Below are 20,685 nucleotides of genomic sequence, written 5' to 3'. Positions count from 1 at the left end.
AAATTCTTTCAAAATAACTGGTATCTTAATCAATAGAAGCAACAATAAAACACGAGATTAGAACTAATCCACTTGCATATCATAAGCATAACTGATTCTGAAGATACCGGAAATCCGGAGTAACACTTATAAAATATATACACAGCATTTATAGATAGGAATAAAGAGCTGATGTTTCTGGCTGAGACCCTTCATCAGAATGTGATGATCAGTCATCAGGAGTCCTGATAAAGGGTCTTGGCCCAAATTATTGGCTCTTTATTCCTCTTCATAGATGCTGCCTGATCTGATGAGTTTCTCCAGCATTTTGTGTCTTTTACATGATTTGCATGTGTTTTGTGTACTAGTTGCAGACTAATGCATATTTCCGCAAGTTATGCTATAGGTAAGACCATTTCTGAGTGAAACTGAACACATCGAATTATTGCTCCAAGCAGTCTTAGCACGACTGATGCATTCATAGCATCAGTCATGCATCAAATGATATCAGAGATGATGCAGTGCTCATTTCCATTATTAATGGCCTAAGTTGGAGCATTTAGGTGAAACTTATCTTGTTTGGACGCCTTTAAAAAACAAAGAATGCAGTGATTATCAATAACATTTCAATTAAAACATCCATGATATAGACGAGGTGTGTGTTGCAGCACCAGGTTCTGAGATTATCATTGTTTGTCATCTATATCAATGAATTGGATAAAAATGTACAATGTATGGTGAGTAAATCTACAGATCACACTAATGTACGTGGTATAGATGAAGAAGGTTATCAAAAATTACAGAAGCATCTTGATGAGCTGAGTTAAGTAGGCTGAGAAATGGCAAGTGGAGTTTAATTCGGATAAGTATGAGGCATAACATCATTGAAAATCAAATCCAGGTAGGACTTCCTCAGTTTATGGCAGGACCTGGGGAGTGTTGTAGGACAAAGGGACCATGGAGTCGAAGTGGCTGTTCCCTGCAAGTGGAATCACAGGTAGAAATGGTGGTGAAGAAGGCTTTAGGAATGCTGACCTTCATAAGTTGGGATATATTGAGTATAAAAATTTGGAGGTAACGGTGAGGTTGTGTAGGATACTGGGGAGGTTGCACTTGGAATATTGTATTTGATTTTTGTTGCCTTGCTATAAGAGAGATGTTGTTAAACTGGAGGGAGTACAAAAAAGATTTGCAAAGATGTTGCCAGTACCTAAGGCACTGAGTTATAGAGAGAGGTTAGACAGGCTAGTGCTTTATTCCTTAGGGAGTAGGAGACTGAAATGTATATAAAATCATGAGAGGCATAGATGGAGTGAATGTACTCAAGTCTTTTTCTCAGCATTGAGGTATTAGAAGTAGTGGTCATGGGTTTAATGTGAGAGAGGAAAGATTTGCTAGGAAGTTGAGGGGCAGATTTTTTACGCAAAGGGTGGTATCTTTGTGGAATCAGTAACCCGAGGAAGTGGTTAAAGTAGGTGTAATACCAATTTTGAAAAGACAGCTGGACAGCTACAGTACATTGATTAGAAGGGTTTGGAAAGGCCGAACACTGGGAAGTGGGATTAGTGCATCTTGTTCAGCATGGTCCAGTCTGGCCAAACGGCCTGTTTCTGCACTTATCCACATATCGTTCTTCCTGCCTCAGTTTTCAGTGTTCAGGGTAATGGAGATTTCATCGCTGGCTCTTGCTTCTCTGTTTGCAGCCCATGAATTCATATAGCATTTGAGCCCCATGCTGCATGATCTGCCTCCTTTCTTGTGCCATCCCACACAGCATGGTACTCAATTGGGGCAAGTGATTTGAAATGAAAGTACCTATGCACACGAGTTTACCAATTACCCCTTCCTGTGTTTTCCCTCACCACCATGGCAGACTTTTATCCATCTTGTGGCTACCCCAGCAAGATTGCTTGGTACCTCCTACTGACAATGACACAGCAGTTGTGAGTTCCTCACTCTGACATCAATGTCCAAAGTAAATGTATATGAAAGTACACATATGTCACCATTTTCGTACAACCCTGAGATTCACGTTCTTGCATGCATACTCAATAAAGTCAATAACCATAACAGAGTCAATGAAAGACCATGCCAAGAGGGCAGGCAACCGATGTGCAAAAGGCAGCAAACTGTACAAATACAAAATGAAAGAAAAAAAGTAATACTAATAGGAAGAAGTAAGTAAGTGATAAATATTGAGAACACGAGATGAAGAGTTCTTGATAGCGAGTCCATAGGTTGTGGGAACAGTCAGAGATGGAGCAAGTGAAATTATCTCTATGGAGCCTGATGGTTGAGGGGCTTGACGGAAACCCACGATTTTAGTGTTCACCACAGTGCAGCCAGCATTCAACATACTTTTGAAAGTGTGGGAGGCTGAACTCCAATCAATCAAGAGAAGTGGGAGCAGTTCCATAAAGACGACCATCTCGTTTCATCTCTCTTTCTTCAGCAGCTCAAATGTCTTAACTGATCGGATTCAGTGAGTGCAGCAGTACAGCCAACTTCGTTGAACAACCTCTCTTATACTCTCGATAACACCAGGCTGCTTGCCTGATATCTGGTGCTGGATAAGACAAAGTAATTAAATACTGAGAGGACCAAACTTGTTGATTCCAAACCCCAACACAGAACCCACCCCTTGGTCTCAAGCTTCACCATTTTCCTTGACTGCTGTTGGCAGTTGACCCAGACTGTTTGCTGCCTTATTATCTGAATATGAGATTAGCTTTACACACCACATCCACTTTATCACCAAGATATGTTGTATTATTACTCATCGCTGCCCCTGTCTCACTCCATCTGTTGCTAACTCATCAGGGCTTTTGAAGAGTCATAGTCATAGAACAGTACTGTACAGAAACAGGCCCTTCGGCCCACTTGTTCCATACCAAACCATTTAAACTGCCTACTCCCATCGACCTGGACCGGGACCATAGCTGTCCATACCCCTACCCTACTATCCATCTACCTATATAAACTTCTCCTAAACATTGAAATTGAGCTTGCATGCCCCATTTCTGCTGACATCTCATTCCACACTCTCACAACCCTTTGGGTGAAGAAGTTTCCCCTCATGTTCCCTTTAAACATTTCACCTTTCACTCTTAGCCTATGACCTCAGGTTGCAGACCCTCACAGCCTTAGTGGAAAAAGCCTACTTCATTTACCCTATTTGTACCCCTCATAATTCATTGCAGTAAAAGTAGATTATTCATTCCCTTGATCTCCTAACTAGCCCATCATCTCTCTCCTATAAATTTGAGCACATTCGGAATCCTTTCCTATAGTCTAACTTCTGTTCTTGAATATCCTTCTGCACGGTCACCTGAATTAGTTTTTGTTGCTTTATAGCATTGATTTTTCTGCTTTGAAATCTCTTCACTGTTAATAAACAGCACGCTAATAAGATTTAGTTAGTGTGAAATAAGGAACTCTTAATATGTTGTGCACTATTTCTGAGTCTTTTTTTAATTGGTTGACAGAATTACTATGGTGCCGCCAAAGCCATTCTGTCGGACAATCCTCTTGGTCTAACTTGTGGGATGGTATGTCCAACATCAGACCTCTGCGTGGGAGGATGCAATTTACATGCAACTGAAGAAGGACCTATTAACATAGGTGGCTTGCAACAGTTTGCTACAGAGGTATGTAGAAACTGCTAGAGCATAACAAATATCAATATTCAATGAAGAGCTTTATAAACAGGAATCATTATATATTTATATTGTTATTACTTAAGAATTTACTTTTTTAAAGAATTATTCATTATATCACTAGTTCTTTCATCTAGTAATAAAGCTCTTGCATTTATTTTGTCTTTAATGTGCATTATTTGATGTGCCAAAATATTTTATTGTCAATCTATTCCTGTCAAAATGTTGTCATTGCTATTTCTTAGCAAATGCAGCATCCAAATTTACCTCATAAACAAAGTTCAAAGTACATTTATTATCAAAGTATGTATGCAATATACAATCCTGATTTCTTCTGCTCCAGGCAGCCAGAAAACAGAGAAAACCTTGGAACCTGTACCAAGAAAAGTATCAATTCCACCCCCCAACGTGCCATAAAAGCAAATTGCATGAAAGGGAACAAGAACATCAGCCCCCATGTGCAAAAAGCAACAAGAAGAATGGATGATAACATAGAGTATTAAAGCACAAAATTGAATGAGTCCAATCGAACCACAGTCCAGTCCACAGACTATAAACCCAGAATTTCAGTACCATCCTCCAGAAGCATCAGGGGTGAGGGAGGTCATTCCAACACAGGAGCCTTTCCTCGGAAGCAGTGAGCAAGGGGGAGAGAGTAAGAGGGAGAGGGAAAGGAAGACCATCACACACAGACTACTCCCTAGAGAAGCAGCAAGCTGGTAGATGGCTCTGAACACGCGCTCGATGGCGTCATCTTTACAGCAAACGTTATATATTAACCCCTGATATTCTATTGTGGTATTTTGTATGAAAGGTAAATGTTTGTGGTGAGAATAACCATCTGTTTCATCACTGAAATTATGTCATGGGATCTTTGAACTGAAAAGACAGACTTAAAGTTTCCTCTGAAGGAAAAATGTTTTCCAACAGTGAAACACTTCCCTCTAGGAAGATCTTTTACTCTTCTTAGGCAGACATTAGTGGTCAAGGATAACTTTTTCCACTCCATTCTGTGGGTTCAGAGGCCACTGCTAAGGCCATTGAGAAGAATATAAGGCAGGAGATGTCTGGTGGGGTGGATTCATTGCGAAGAGATGCATTCCTTCTGCCTTTTGTTCTACGTGTTCTCAGTTCATGGGCATGAGGTCTTTGATACCATTTTGAAAGCTCCTTCTCCTGTTTGGGCTGGAATTCCCAGAAGTCAAAGAAGGATACAGTGGACAAATGGGATGAGTGTAGAGGGGATGAAAGGAAGGCTTGCCCATGGTATCCCAAAGGACCTGCATCTGTTTTGTACAACTCTATTACTCTAATTCAGTGACTATATTCCATTTCTTCAAGGAGGCTTTGAACACATCCATGACCCCTTTCCTTTGTCTAGCTGGCATTTTCTTGCTGTGATGAATGATGAAATAGCCTGTTCTTTCCCACAGCTATCAGGTTTTAGAACTGACCTGCAGAATCCTAACCCTACCTCAACAATGGAACACAACAAACCACCCTTGCACTACTGTGGACTTGCCTCCTCTGCCTCTTAAGTTCTTGTATCGCAGCAGCTTATTTTTCTCTTACGTCTCAGTCTTGTGTAATTTATGCATGATTTGTGTTCTCTGTGCTGTCTGTATCTACATACCTGCTGTAAGCATGTTCCCTCCCCATACCTTAGGCACTTGAGAATAAGCTCAACTTGACTTGCTTCAGGAGCCGTATGCTGGGCACGTGAATGACTCGGCCTGCCCAACACAACTGAGTGTTTTCAAGGTCACAGTACTGGGGAGGATGGCCTGGGAATTATTAGTATTCCCAGCATTCCATTGTGAATTTGTGGATTTTGCAAAGAAGATATTGGTGGTGTCTTTCCAGTTCCTTGACATGCTGGCTGTAGGTTATTCCAGAGACATCTAGGAGGACATGGATCTCTGCAGCCTGGTAGACCACAAGTTTTCTGTCATGTCTGAGATTTGATCTTCAGGTACCTTTTTCCTTAGTTGACTATATACTACGCTGGTGTATAGTATTGTGCAAACTGGCTAAGTCAGCAGAGGACCTTTGTCTTGTGGATGTTGAATATGAGGCCCAATAACAAGGTAGGTGCACTGCAGTGTCAACCAAGCGTTTTGTGGATGTAATCTTGATCTTAAAGCAATCTCACTCATACTCTAAGGTCACTAAGAAAATATGAACAAATAAGACATTTACTTGTTAAGCGATACAGCGAGGTGACAGGCCCTTCCCACTCAATGATCCTATGCCTTCCAGTTACACCCATGTAACTAATTAACCTGTTAACCTGTACATCTTTGGGATGTGGGAGGAAACTGGAGCACTCACAGGAAACCCATGCAGAAACAGGGAGAACATTCAAATTCCTTGCAGTCAATGGCAGAATTGAACCTGGGTTGCTGGCACACTAATAGCTTGAGCAATCTCTGCCAGAGCCTCTGAGAGTATTTTGTGAGAAGATTTTCTTACATTGGTCTTATTGGTATAGCATTGAAATGTGAAGAAGCACGGTAGTATTTATTAAAAGATTGCATTGTAGACAGTGTTCACCCATACTTGTTTCATAGCTTTCCTAAACAGTTCACACGGTAAGTGAAGCATTTCTGACACAACACAAGTTATGTCAGTTGCTTTATTGGAACATTTTTATTATTAACAGTTCTTCCCAATCCTTTTGGGTTACTCCCCGTTGGCCCTGAGACCTTGTCTGCAGCCCCTCCCTCTACCTTTCTGGCCATTACATAATGAAGAATTTTGATTAACAATGTACAGTGAAAGAAAATAGGAACTGCAATTTCAAAGCAGTGACAAATAATTGCAATTATTGAAATCTATTTAAATTTAAATAAAATTATTTTGTTACTTAATTACAGTAAAAACAATCTTCTTCAACAATTTTAGAGTATTCATTAGTAGTCCAATTATTCACTACTTGGTTGCTTTTTCACCCTTCAATGAGATGGATGGGCTTGGTGTAGTGATAACAGCTTCTCAAAATCAGGCTGAACGTCATTTAGAAGGACACTCAGATCCACATGTTCAGAGATTTGTAGTCTGTTTCATTCTTTTGAAAGAAGTTAGGTGACCGCACTGAAACCGTGCTCCATTATGTTTGATGTTGGAAAGACAATAGGGTATCTCTACCTTTTTCCACAGTGCAGGATAGTGTTCAAAGATTTCTTTCTGCAACTAGAAGTCTTAATATGATTGTTTGAAGCTCAAAATCAATTTGTAGCAAGATCAGTTCTTCCTCCATCTTCCTGATAATTCCTCATTACAAGTGCTCATGAATGGATTTATTACCAAATCTGGAATTGCATTGAGAGAAGATCCTGAACTCTCTGTGCCATCTCTTTCTGCAGCTCACACAGGTGTGCACAAAATACTTGGAAATCACCATATGGTATTCTTTCTTTCTCTTCTAATTCAGAGAAGATTGTAAATTGGAGAAGATAGTGGCTGCCAAGGTTGCACTGAAATAGAGTTAACTTGAGCAGAAATGTGGGGACAATTAATAACCCTATAGTGGTGTCCTGTCATTCATGGTGTCACATCTGTTGCACAAACAAGAATGTTGCTGAATGGAATGACCTTTTCTTTGACAAATTTCTCAACAACCCGAAATAATGACTCTGTATCTGTTTCTAGTCCGCTTTCATTACAACTCTTAAACCACATTTCCATCTTTTATGAAGAAAACATAACCAAGAAGCAAAAAAAAAGAAGCCTAGCAAAGTTAACTCATCCACTGCAGAAAAAATTCTATTATCAGAAGTATGTTGCACAATGTGCTTTCCACATTCTCAGACATTTCATTTATTCATCTTTGAACAGAGTTGTTGCTGAATGGAATCATTTTAATTATTTGGTCTGTTGACTTATTCATAACCATGCTACTAACAGAGTCAGTTCTTCCCCAATTGTATGGGGCTTTCAGATTTAGTAATGAGCAATGAAATGTTGTATGAAGCACGCAAACCATGGCTGTTTTGTTGTGAAGTGTTTGAACATATTTTGAAGTGTGTTCCACTTCTGAAATTTTTCATGAAGTGACTGAAAATTAACCAAATTCTTGTTTCAGTTAGCAGCGTGTATGCTCTTCAAACTTTCAAGGAGCCTGGGCGGTTTCTCTGCCCCATTTGTCACACAGCAGACACATTAGCTGCAGTTGTTTGCCTGGTGCTGGTATAAATCCAATTTCAGATTCTCCACAATACTCCTTTTTCGTTTGGTCTGCTACTGCCATTTTCATTATGGATTAGCAACCACAGTCAATCACATATTGTTTAAATTCAATCTCAAGCGCTGTGATCCCTAAAGAGGAAAGATTGCTCAGGCAGCACCTGACTCTCTGCCTGAAGGTACAGTACCCTGAAAAAGTATTCAGCCTCCATAACTATTTTCACATTTTACTGTCTCATTTTCTAAATTTAAAATTTATTGATGTAGGATTTTTGAGCTAATCTACAAAAAACATTATGCATCATATCAGATCTAAAGAGGATGTCCAAAACTTGTGAACAATTTAGTAAAAATTGAAAATCAAAATCGAGGCTGAAAAAGTATTTATTCCCTTTATAATTATGACGCTAACTTTCCTTAGGCGCAATACAATCTATATTACCTCACCCAATTTGTTTACATAGAAAGTTGAACTATCACAAGTTTTCAATGAATCCATAAGAATAAATACCCCCTCTTTCTGGAAAGTGCAATAGTATAAAAGATTTTCAACAGAGCAAACCAAAATGAAGACAAAAGAGCATTCAAGTCAAGAAATTGATAATGGAGAAACACAAATCTGACAAAGGGTACAGGACCATTTCAAAGGCATTGAACATACCTTGGAGCTCAGAGTAGATCATCATGAAAAAGTGGAAAATATATTACACTATAGCCACAGTGTCTAGGTCAGGCCACCCCTCTAAACCTAGTCACTGGAGAAGAATAGCACATGTAAGAAAGGCTATTGTGATTCCAACAGTCACTGTGAGTGTGCTGTAGAAGTCAGTGGCTGCAACTGGAGAAGAAGCTCACAGCTCCCCAATCTCCCAGGCCTTGCACAGAAAGGGTTATTTATGGAAGAATGGCAAGGAAGAAACCGACTAAAACAAAAAGCATATCCTTGCTTGTGTAGACTTTACAAAGCATCACTGAGAAGATACTGTGAAGATGTGGAAGAAGGTCTTGTGGTTGGCAGTAAGAACAAAGTGTACCTTTTGGACTCAACACTAAGCAGTATGTGTGGCGTAAATGACCAGCCAGGTAACACCATCCCTACTGTAAAGTATGGTGGAGATAGCTTCATTCTATGGGGATGATAGCAGTAGCAGGAACTGAAAATCTGAGCAGGATTGATGGGAAATGAATGTTGCTGAATATAGAGAGATCCTGGATCAAAACCTGTTAACCTCTGCCAGAAAGCTTAGTCTTTCAGCAGGACAATGACCCAAAAGTGGCTTCAAATGAAGAAAACTGATGTCCTTGAGTGGCCAGTCAGATTTCTGTCCTTAACCCAATTGAACATCTCTAGCAGGACTTCAAGATTCCTGTTCCTTGCTGCTCTCCAACTAACCTAGCACAGCTTGAGCAATTTTGCAAGGAGAAATGGGCAAATCTTGCTCCATCACTTTGTGGAAAGCTACTGGAGACTTATCCAAAAAGATTACTGGTTGTAAAAAAGTTCAACTAAGTACTAAGGAAAGGGGATGAATTCTTCTGAACTGCTAACATTTCAGTTTTGGAATTTTTAGTTTGTCATGCTTTACAATTTTCTCTGAATTTTGGGCTCCACTGTGAAAAGGATGCAAGTGATTCACAAATAAAAATCCTTAGTTAAATTGACTCAAATTCTTGAGTGTAATACTCATTTATGTGAACAAAGGGTTGGGGGCTGAATATTTTTACAAGGCATTGTATGTAGTGTGAGGCAGCAATATCTCATTTGGGCTATGGGCTAGAGAAATTCAGTCAAGAAGGGCATATTCTGAGCTTTACCCCATTGAGCACCATACCCTAATTCACAGGAATTGTATCACAGCATAATTAAAGTATGGGACTCATACTAGCTAAAACAGTACTACAGTACTGAATAGCAATAACACATTGTCTGGACCCAGAAAAAACACGATTTCTTCAGTACAGATTCCTCATGAGATGCCAAACACAGAAGTGTGACATTGCTTTTCAACTGCTATAACTTGCTTCAAGCAAAGTCTAAGAGAATGATATGTTAGCAAGAAATGAGGTGATTATCTGATCATTGTAATCAATTATGAGGTTCTGAGGATCAAATGTTTAAGGTAAGTAATTCATTTTTTAAATTAAGCCCATAACCCTTTATTTGCCCTCTTGCGACTGAGCACCCATCTCCACTGCCCCCTTTATCTCTATTGCCCCCTTAGAAACATCCACCCAGGAGGCGATATCACCCACTTTGGCAACCCATTGATTTATAGACTGGTTTGTAGTGATGATGCATTGCCTTTGGGAAATGATCTACCCTTTTCCAGGAAAGCCTGCACATAGATTCTGGCACATTTTCTTGATAGATTATGAGGTAAATGACATGCAGTGATTGTTTTCCTCACTGACCTATTGAAGAAGCAGAAGACCTGAAAATAAAGGAGGAGGAAGAGGCAGTGTGTTATGCAACACTGAAACAGGCTCTATTGCCCACAAGGCAATGCTATCAATATTAATCCTGTTTATCCCCATTGTTTCTGCTGTACTCTGCAGGACCTGCGCACGTGTTATTTTCTGGTTCACTTCCAGTCACTCTAATCTTTCTGCTCTATCGTGCCCTCACCCTACCTGGTCCTTCTGGGGTCTGTCTTGCCTCCATGTTTGCTCGAGCAGCTCCCTGATATGTCCTTCTCGTCTGCCTGAGGGTTATTCTGCCTTCACACTTGGTGCACCCTATGGTCTCCCTTTAAGGTCTAATTGAGCTTCACCTTGCCTTCACACTTTCATGTCCTCTTGAGCAACACCTAGTCAGGTGCACAGCCAATCTGCCAGATCCACTCAGGGTCATCCTGCCATCTCTGCGCTTCTTTGTGCCTGATGCATTTCTGTACTTTGCCTTCCTAACCTGCTCATTCTTCCCCCTCTCTGCTGTGCTGAGTTGCCAGACAGCACCTTCTCACATTGCCTGCTCCACTTCCAATCACCCTGCTCTCCCTTCTTCGTCCTCTGGATCATTACTGTTGCCCCCTCTGCGCTGTTCGTCTTATTCCTGGTTCACCTTACACAGTCCACTAGGTCTCCTCCCTTTCAGGCCCTCTCAGCAATCACATCTTCAGATCACTTGTGCCCCACCCTTGAGGTCTCCCTTTCAGTCAGCTTGAGCTGTATTCAGTCAGCACCCTATCAACAGAAATGTGTTCCCCTTTATAAGGCCATAGAAGAAAATAGTGTGAATGAAATGTAGTGAGTAAAACAGTAAAAGGTTGTGTTAAGTCACATGTTGGGAAATCATTCTAATGATTCTATTGTTAAACGGCTGTTAACATGCTCTGGCTTCACCTGCCAAGAAGTAATTGTGTATGTATCCAATAATCACAAAATGCTGCTCCTTTTCTCAAGTTTGTGTGGTTGATATTGCCGGTATATTGACATCACTGATGATCTTGGTTTAGACAAGATGGAAACTGCTGATACCACGACTGATAGGTGTATATCGTATTCATCGAAGTTTATTGCTCAACTTTAATGGGTGCTTTCTTCAATTAAAATAAACTGTTTAAAGATTGTTAATTCAACAACCCATGCCCTTAAAATTAAAGGCCTGGCTATTAATGACTTGGTCATTAAAATGAGGTGCGTACACATCAGAAGGTTGAAGCACTGGAGGAGATACCAGTGATAGGGAAGGAGAAGACAAGGATTTAAAACAAGGTAGAGGGACTGAAAATGAAGGATGTGATATAAAAATGCTTAATTGATGGTCACGGTTGGTCAGTAAGAATGCACTGCGGCCCAGTTAGGACAGAGGTACAGATGTTTTAGATGTCTTTACAAATGTAGAATAAGGTTGCCTGCCTGGGCTGCACTAGAAGATAACCACAAAGGTTTGGCCCGAATGAGAGTGCCAGCAGCAGAGATACAGAAAATAGCAATGTTACACTGCTGGCGGGAGCTGTTCATTTGGACATGAGGTCATATCTCTTCGGATTCAAGTGCGTTAAGAAGGTATTGAACTTCCAAGCTCAGCTCAGTCTCAGACTGTGGGCAGGGTCAGTGCAAGGGGTTACTGACTTACCATAAGATTTAGTAACAGTGTTAGGATATGCAGCCCTTCAGACCTTGGCTGAAAATTAAGTCATGGGGCTGACCTGACCTACATCCAAATCTCAAGGGCTCACCAACATTTTCAAGCACAGTAACCTGGAGGCCTTATTTCCCAGCTGCGTTGTGAGGTGGAGTGGGTTGAGAATGGCCGTCAGGTGTTCTGTGTTAGCATCCTGTGGTCCTGACCCTCCAGCAATATTAAAAGTTGGTGAAGTTGTTTGAATAATCTAAAAAGATGCTGATGATTAAAACATTAAACATAAAAGCAATGAATGAATTCAAATCACTTTAAATATGTATGTTTAATTGAAATTTGAGTTGGAATTGGTTTATTATTAGACCATGTATTGAAGTACAGTGAAAAAACTCGTCTTGCCTCCTGTTCGTGCAGGTCAATTCATTACACAGTGCATCGAGGTAGTACAAAGTAAAACAAAAACAGAATGCAGAATAAAGTGTAACGATGAACTGTGTGGAGAAGATACAGTGCAGGTCGACCATATGGTGCAAGATCATAATGACATACATATTATGAGGTCAAGAGTCCATTTTATTATAGTAGAGAACCATTATAACAGCAGGGGAGAAGCTGTCCTTGAACCTGATTACATATGCTTTCAGGCTTTTGTATCTTTGCTGGATGGGAGAGGGGAAAGAGAGAATGGGCTTTATAACATAAATAACCTATTAAGTACAGTAAATAAACTTTCAAAAAAATGCTAACCTTAACTTTTCAATGAAGAGCAACGACTGCATTCTAAAGAATGGAACCATGTCAGAGACACAAAGTGAATCTACCCTCTCGAATCAATACATTTAGGAAGTGTCATTGAACTCAGTGGTGAGCTTGGGGCTTTGCAAGAGGTCAGGCATGTTCCAGCCGGTCTTGCTGGTGGTTGGTTACAGAATTGTCACTTAGCAGTTATTATAAAGCTGACCAATGGCTTTGGGTTTCCCAGTATTTAGCTGGAGGCAATTTCTGATCGTCCGCTACTGGGTGTTGGGCAAGCTGCCTGACAATTTAGAGGCAGCAGAGGGTCGAATAGGTTATAACTATTATGCATTGATATTGTAATAATCACCATATGCAATATATAAACGTTGACAGTAACACTTTACAAAGCAAATGCTAGGAAAAGACCTGATTAGTTTGTGTCCATTTTTTTTTAATACTTTCTGCAATAACAGCAGAATTTCTGCTGTTTGGAAAGCTGTGCACATTTAAACGAAGTTCATAATATAGTACGGTCTCAATAAAAGCACCACGCATGAATTTTGCAGTAGTTGCTGGCAGGATTGAATATATTCATCCAGTTTATTATTGGTTATACTTGTGTTATTGATGGCTGACAAAAAAAGATAGCTTTCTGCAGGACATGCTGACATTACATGTGATGGAGTACCTTACACCAAAAGCAGTGATAGTATTAATGACAACTGTAAGGTGCTGTTATTGCAGTCATGGTGCTTTTGACAGTGAGCGTCTGTCACCTAATACCGGTAAAGTAGTGATGATTGTGGTGCCTTTTGTACAGTCAATCCACCTGCCTGATAAATGTCAGATTCAGTATTAGAAATATAGACTTACATAAAGAAAGAAGATTAGGCTTATAATAGGTGTCACAGTTGTGATAAATCCAACAGCAAAATGATTAGTGTTTAGAGAACAACTATCTGGACAAGGTACAACTTCAGTCACTTGTGTTAAGGACTGCATTTCATTTAAAATTTAGGAATAAGGCATCCCGATTTCACTTCTTGTTTCAAGTAATTAGATTTGTTTCTTTATACTAGGGTTGCTAGTTGTTCCTTTTCGTGACTCTATTGTAAGAAGGTTGCCATCTACATGTGTCACTGTGTCCAAGCCTCTTGAGCCTGGGGTGCACTGAACCAAACATTAAGGAGCATAGGAGGTGTATCCGTATGGGTCACCCAGAGAAATCGGCGGTAGCAGAACATTGCATATGCAAGGACCACAGGATTGACTTTAACGGCACAAATCAACTTGGCCTGCTAGTGGTTTTTGGGACTGCCTGGTGAAGGAAGCCATTGAATAAGAGTAGAGAATAAAAAATTCAACAAAAACAAAGGTTTTGCTCTAAGTAAGAACTGGAATATGATTTTAAACAAGGCGGAACAGGGTGAACCTACTTGGTTAAGGAATGGACAACGGAAGTTAAATACATATACCACTGGATTAGACAGGCCTAGGCATCATCCCTGATGAAAATGGCAGAGTTTGTCATCAAAATGTTGGTTAAAATAAATACTTGGACCCCGCTGCTGTAAGTCTGAGAAGAGTTTATGCATCTTACTGCTTTGCTGCTTTACTAATTGGAGAAAAAGGGTCCGACATAACAGGTAGACTGGCAGAAATTTTTATAACTATTGGCACAAAATTGTATGGCATCCTCATAGTGAACTGTGGAGCCACTCACAACTTTTAGGCCTTCTGCTGGTCACGGTCAACCATCAATATTACATTCTAGCTGTTTATGTGATATGCAACCTAGGACAGTATGATATGGAGAGCAAGATGTTGCCCATGTAGCAGTGCCCCACCCAACTTCTCCATGCAGCTGATGAATCAGAAGGAATTGCAGAGACTGATGCAATTTGGCACCAGTGGTGTGGCAGGAGTGCCAGTCAGTGTTGAACTCAACATTGGATTGCTTTAGGGACTCCAGCTCTGGACTTTTCCTTAGGATTTACTTCCAAAGCCTTTCTATGAATAGATTTAGCTGCAAGGCAGTGGAGGTTTGAGATCAGAGTTTTCCTTCTCTGAGTTGAGCTGCCAACCACAGCTGATGAGGCCCATCTGCCCTAAGCGACTGAATTTAAGGTGCCAGTAACCTGCCTTTGCCCTTTCTTCTGTTAGTAGAAACAGTTCTGCGAGGCTTAGTAGCTAAGCTGCTAAGGCTTAATATTGGCCAGGAGATGGACTTGATTGTCAGAGGCTATTTGAGACTCACACTGTTGCAAGCATTTAATAGGTAGCAGGAGCTCATCCCCACTCCCATCCCCAGCGATAATAACCTGAAGGAACCAACTCACCATCATCATATATACCCATATGTGTAGCACTAAATGTATGCTTGAATTTGGGAAATAATTAGTGAGACTGGAATGCTTTCTTTTGAGAGTGGCAGCCTACCTAAGGACAGGCAGAAATCCTAAAATATACACTCACTGGCCACTTTATTAGGTACCCCTGCACACCTGCTCACTAATGCAAATATCTGACTGGCCAAATCATGACCATTTTGATTAAGTTGCACTGAAAGTGGACTTAATTTCTTTTGTTATAATTGAGCTCTTTCTTATAAAGCTAGTGAATAATTTATGCTTGTTTTTCTTTTGAATGATGCTTGCACACTCAGTAGCCACTTTATGTATACCTGTTTCTAAATGAAAATATCCAATCAGCCAATAACATGCTAGTAGCTCAGTGCATAAAAGTATGCAGACATAGAAAAATAGAAAATAGGTGCAGGAGTAGGCCATTCGGCCCTTCAAGCCTGCACCGCCATTCAGTATGATCATGGCTGATCATCCAACTCAGAACCCTGTACCTGCTTTCTCTCTATGCCCCCTGATCCCTTTAGCCACAAGGGCCATATCTAACTTCCTCTTAAATATAGCCAATGAACTGGCCTCAACTGCTTCCTGTGGCAGAGAATTCCACAGATTCATCACTCTCTGCGTGAAGAAGTTCTTCCTCATCTCGGTCCTAAAAGGCCTTAAAGGCCTTATCCTTAAACTGTGACCCCTCGTTCCGGACCTCCCCAACATTGGAAACAATCTTCCTGCATCTAGCCTGTCCAATCCCTTTAGAATTTTATACGTTTCAATAAGATCCCCCCTCAATCTTCTAATCTTCTAAATCCCAGTGTGTAGATACCCCCTCAATCTTCTAAATTCCAGTGAGTAAATTCTCATGGTCAAGAAAATATCCAATCTGCCAATAACATGGTAGCAGCTCAGTGCATAAAAGTATGCAGACATGGTCAAGAAGTTCAGTTCTTTTTCAGACCAAACATCAGAATGAGGTAGAAATGAATCTGAGTGACTTTGACTGGAATGATTGTTGGTGTCACATGGGGTAGCTTGAGTGTCTCAGAAACTGCTGGTCTCCGGGCACTTTCACACACAACAGTCTAGTATTTACACAGAATGGTGCAAAAACAAAAAATAAATAAAATCCAGTGAGCGGCAGTTCAATGAGTGAAATTTTCTTTTTTAGTAAGAGAAGACCAGAGGAGAATGGCCAGACTGGTTCAAGCTGATGGAAAATGACACTAACTTAATGACCATGCATTTCAACAGCAGTGTGTAGAAGAGCACCTCTGATGAACAACATGTCAAAATTTGAAGTGGATGAGCAGCAGCCTCAGAAGACCACAAATAGACACTCAGTAGCCTCTTTATTAGGAATAGGAGATGCCTAGTAATGTGGCCACTGAGCATATATTCTGCTTGAATTTAGGGAAACATTAGGAAGACTGGCAACCTACTCAATATCAGGCAGCAATCCAAATTCATATAATCACCAGTTTTCAGGAACCTTGTTAATGATCAGAGGGACATGGAGTTTTAAGTCCATTGAACCCTGAAAATGGCAACAAAGGGAGTTAGGATGGTGAAGAAAGCATACAGTGGTGTATAAATGCTTTAAAGAGCCAAGGCATAGAATATAAGGGTTTGTGTTGCAAATTTACAAAACACTGGTAAGGCTACACCCCAAAGTATTATATGTAGTTCTGCTCACCACAGTGTAGGCCGAATGTGGTTACATGGAGGAGAGTGCAAAGGAGATTCACCTGAATTTGCACAGGTTGATGGATGCAAGTTTATTCAGGAAAAATTGCAAAGGCTGGGCCTGTGTTTTCTGGAATGAAGGAAGTTGAGATGTGACTTGATATTAGCAGTATCAGAAATCAGTTTTAATATCACTGGCATATGTCATGAAATATGTTGTTTTGCAGCAACAGTATATTGCAATAAGTATATATGTAATTCAAAAAATTGTGCAAAAAGTGAGGAAAAAAATAATTGTGAGATAGCGTACATGGGTTCATTGTCCATTCACAAATCTGGTGGTGGTGGGAAACAACTGTTCCTGAAATGTTGAATGTATGTTTTCAGGCTCCCGTACCTACTCCTTGATGGTAACAACGAGAAGAGGGCATGTGCTGGATGATGGAGGTCCTTGATGATGGATGCCACTTTTTTGAGGCATTACCTTTATTGTTGATGGCGAGGCTAATGCCCATGATGGAGCTGGCTGAGTTTGCAATTTTATGAATCTTTTTCCAATCTTCTTCAGTGCCCCCCCCCCCCATACCAGATGGTGATGCAGCCAGTTAGAAAACTTTCCACAGTACATCTGTAGAAATATGCGAGTGTCTTTGGTGTTATGCCAAGTCTCCTCAAACTCCCAATGAAGTACTGCTGTTATTGTGCTTTCTTTTTAATTGCATCAATATGTTGGGCCCATGATAGATCTTCAATGATTTTGACACCCAAGAACTTGAAACTGCTCATCTGCTCCATTGCTGACTCCTCGATGAGGACTGGTGATTGTTACCTCAATTTTCCCTTCCTGAACTCCACAATCAATCCCTTGGTCTTACTGACGTTGAGTGAAAGGATATTGCAGTGACACCACTCAACCAAATGATCCGTCTAGCTCCTGTATGCCTTCTCGTCACTATCTGATTTTCAGAGAGCGATAGTTGTGTCATTGATAAGTTTATAGATGGCATTTAAGCTGTGCCTAGATTCATAGTATAAAGAAAGTAAGAGTAGGTAGTAACAATTTTTCCCCATGGTGTGGGTTTCATAAACAAGAGGGCATGGATTTATGTTTTGAAGAAGGATTTTTCAAGACAATCTGCAAGGTAATTTTTTTTTTACACAGAAACTGGTGGAGTTGGTTCAATCAGATACCACCATTCTGTTTAAGTGGCACTTCATCACTTAAGTAGGTGGAGAAGGAATCAGTCTAAATTTGGGCAAATGGGATGAGAGTAGGTGAGCAATAAAGTTGGCATGGATGTGATGGGTCAAAATGACAGTTTGTGTGGTGTATGAATTTATAGCTCATTAGTCCTAATTAACCCTCTATCTAAGATCAATAAATTGCCTTGCTCCTCTTATGAAAAGAGTATTTGATGCAAATTATCTGATAAAATGTTGTGTTACTCTCATGCTGTGCAAACGGCATCGTATACGATTATTTGTTTCTGCAATGAAACATGACGGTAAAGATTAACTTTATTTGTCATATGTACATTAAAACATACAGTGAAATGTGCCATTTGGGTCAATGACCAACGCAGTCTGAGGATTGAGCTGGGAAGAGCTGCAAGTGTCACCATGCTTCTGGCACCAGCATAGCATGCCCACAACTTATGAACACTTATTAACCTTTTCCGGTGTATATATGATCAATAAACTCTTCTTGGGTTCTGTCAAACAAATGAACTCTGTCACCTTCATCAGGGATGATGCCTATGCAAGTCTAGTCTGGTGGTATTTATATTCTTGTAGTCTATCCTTCCTGATTGGTTAGTCCTCATCCAATCAGGTTTGCAATGTCCAACCTTATTTACAATCAAATTCCAGTTCTTATTTAAAGCAAGACCTTTGTCTTTGTTAAATTTCTTTTCCTCTGGTTTTATTTCAATGGCTTCCTTCAACCGGCGGTCTCAAACACCATTGGCATGGCATAAGGGTTTTTTGCCGTTGAAGTCAATACTATGGCAATTGCAAATGATTAGCGGTAGCACAAAGTTGTGCTGAACTAATTAATTTAGTAATCAAATGGGCAACTAAACTAATTTTTTCTGCCAACACAATGTTCATATCCTTCCATTTTACTCATTTGTGTACCTATATAAACATCTCTTAGAAGTCCCTGATGTACAGTCTCTAAAAAATGTATTTACCCCAATTGGAAGTTTTCATGTTTTATTGATTCACAGTGGATGTAATTTGGCTTTTAATGGCAGTGATCAACTGCCATTTGACCTTCAACTGCCATCAACTGCCAGTGATCAACTGCCATCAACTGCCAGCGATCAACTGCCATCAACTGCCATTTGACTTTCATGTCAAAGTGAAAACAGATCTCTACAAAGTGATGTAAGTTAATTCAGATATAATACACAAAATAATTATACCATAAGAACATGAGACATAAGGGCAGAATTAGGCCATTCAGCCCATTGAGTCTGCTCTGCAATTCCAGCATGGCTGATTCCTCATGATGAAATCATAATCAGCTCATGATGAAATGGTGGAGCAGACTCGATGGGCCAAATGGCCAACTTCTGCTCCTTTGTCTTATGGTCTTATGGTCTTCCGGATCCCACTCAGTCCCATACACCTGCCTTCTCACCATATCATTTTATGTCCTGCCCAATGAGGAAAAGATCAACTTCTGCCATAAGTATACCCACAGACTTGGCCTCCACTGCAGTCTGTGGCAGAGCATTCCACAGATTCACCATTCCCTGGATAAAAAAAATTCTTCTTTATGTCTGTTTTAAGGGTTGCCCCTAAATTTTGAGGCTGCGCCCTCTAGTTCTGGATACCCTCACCATAAGAAACCCTATCAAGTCTTTTCAACATTCCACACCAACCCTATCTAGTCCTTTAAACATTTGGTAGGTTTCAATGAGTCCCCCTCACACTTCTCTAAATTCCAGTGAGTACAGGCCCAAAGCTGCCAAACACTCCTCATATGTAAGCTCCTTCACTCCAGCAATCATCCTCGTGAACCTCCTCTGGACTCTCTCCAATGACAACACATCCTTTCTGAGATACGGGGTCCAAAACTGTTGACAATAGTTCAAGTGCAGCCTGACTAGTGTCTTACAAAGGCTCAGCATTATCTCCTTGCTCTTATATTATACTCTCCCTGAAATAAATGCTAACATTGCATTTGCCTTCTTTACCGCAACCACAATCTCTAAGTTAACCTTCTGGGAGTCCTTCACAAGGTCTCCTAAGTCCCTCTGCATGTCTGATGTTTGAACCTTCTCCCTATTTAGATAATATTCTGCACTATTGTTCCTTTCACCAAAGTGCATTGTCATGCATTTCCCAACACTGTATTCCATCTGTCACTTTTTGGCCCATTCTTCCAATTTGTCTGAGTCATGCTGACTTGTTTTATCATTAGTCTGCAAGTACCTTGAAATCTTATCCTTAATAATAGACTCCATCACTTTCTCAACCACTGAGGTTAGGCTAACTGGCCTATAATTTCAAGCAGCACATACAAAATGTTGGTGGAACGCAGCAGGCCAGGCAGCATCTATAGGGAGAAACACTGTTGATGTTTCAGGCAGAGACTCTTCATCAGGACTAACTGAAAGGAAAGATAGTAAGAGATTTGAAAAGGCCTATAATTTCCTTGCTTTTGCCTTCCTCCCTTCTTAAAGAGTGAAGAGACATGCAATCTTCCAGTCATCAGGGACCATGCCAGAATTAAGTGATTCTTGGAAGATCCTGACCAATGCATTTGTTATCTCTTCAGCAACCTCTCTCAAACACCATGATGTAATCCATCAGGCCCAGGTGACTTATCTATCTTAAGCCCTATGAGTTTTCCTTTGTAATAGCAATGACACTCACTCCTGTTTCCTGACATTTATGGACCTCTGGCACACTGCTAGTGTCTTCCACAATGAAGACTGATGCAAAGTACCCAGTAAGTTCATCTGTCATTTCTTTGTCCCCTGTTACTACC

The 20,685-nt window shown here is 40.4% G+C and overlaps 1 protein-coding gene across 3 annotated transcripts in view; it reads left to right on the top strand.

Annotated features, from left to right (window-relative positions):
• The window catches only part of LOC132401544 (dihydropyrimidine dehydrogenase [NADP(+)]-like), an 889,454-nt gene that overhangs the window by 343,603 nt on the left and 525,166 nt on the right, over positions 1 to 20,685 (top strand). For all 3 annotated transcript variants that reach the window (XM_059983565.1, XM_059983564.1, XM_059983566.1), the window contains exon 5: positions 3,465 to 3,626. In XM_059983565.1, the coding sequence (XP_059839548.1) occupies positions 3,465 to 3,626 (162 nt within the window). The remainder of the gene's footprint in view (positions 1 to 3,464; positions 3,627 to 20,685) is intronic.

Source organism: Hypanus sabinus, chromosome 11 (genome assembly GCF_030144855.1).
Source record: "Hypanus sabinus isolate sHypSab1 chromosome 11, sHypSab1.hap1, whole genome shotgun sequence".
Taxonomy (NCBI): Eukaryota; Metazoa; Chordata; class Chondrichthyes; order Myliobatiformes; family Dasyatidae; genus Hypanus; species Hypanus sabinus.
Note: the sequence above shows the minus strand (reverse complement) of the source record. Positions and strands in the feature narration are given on the sequence as shown.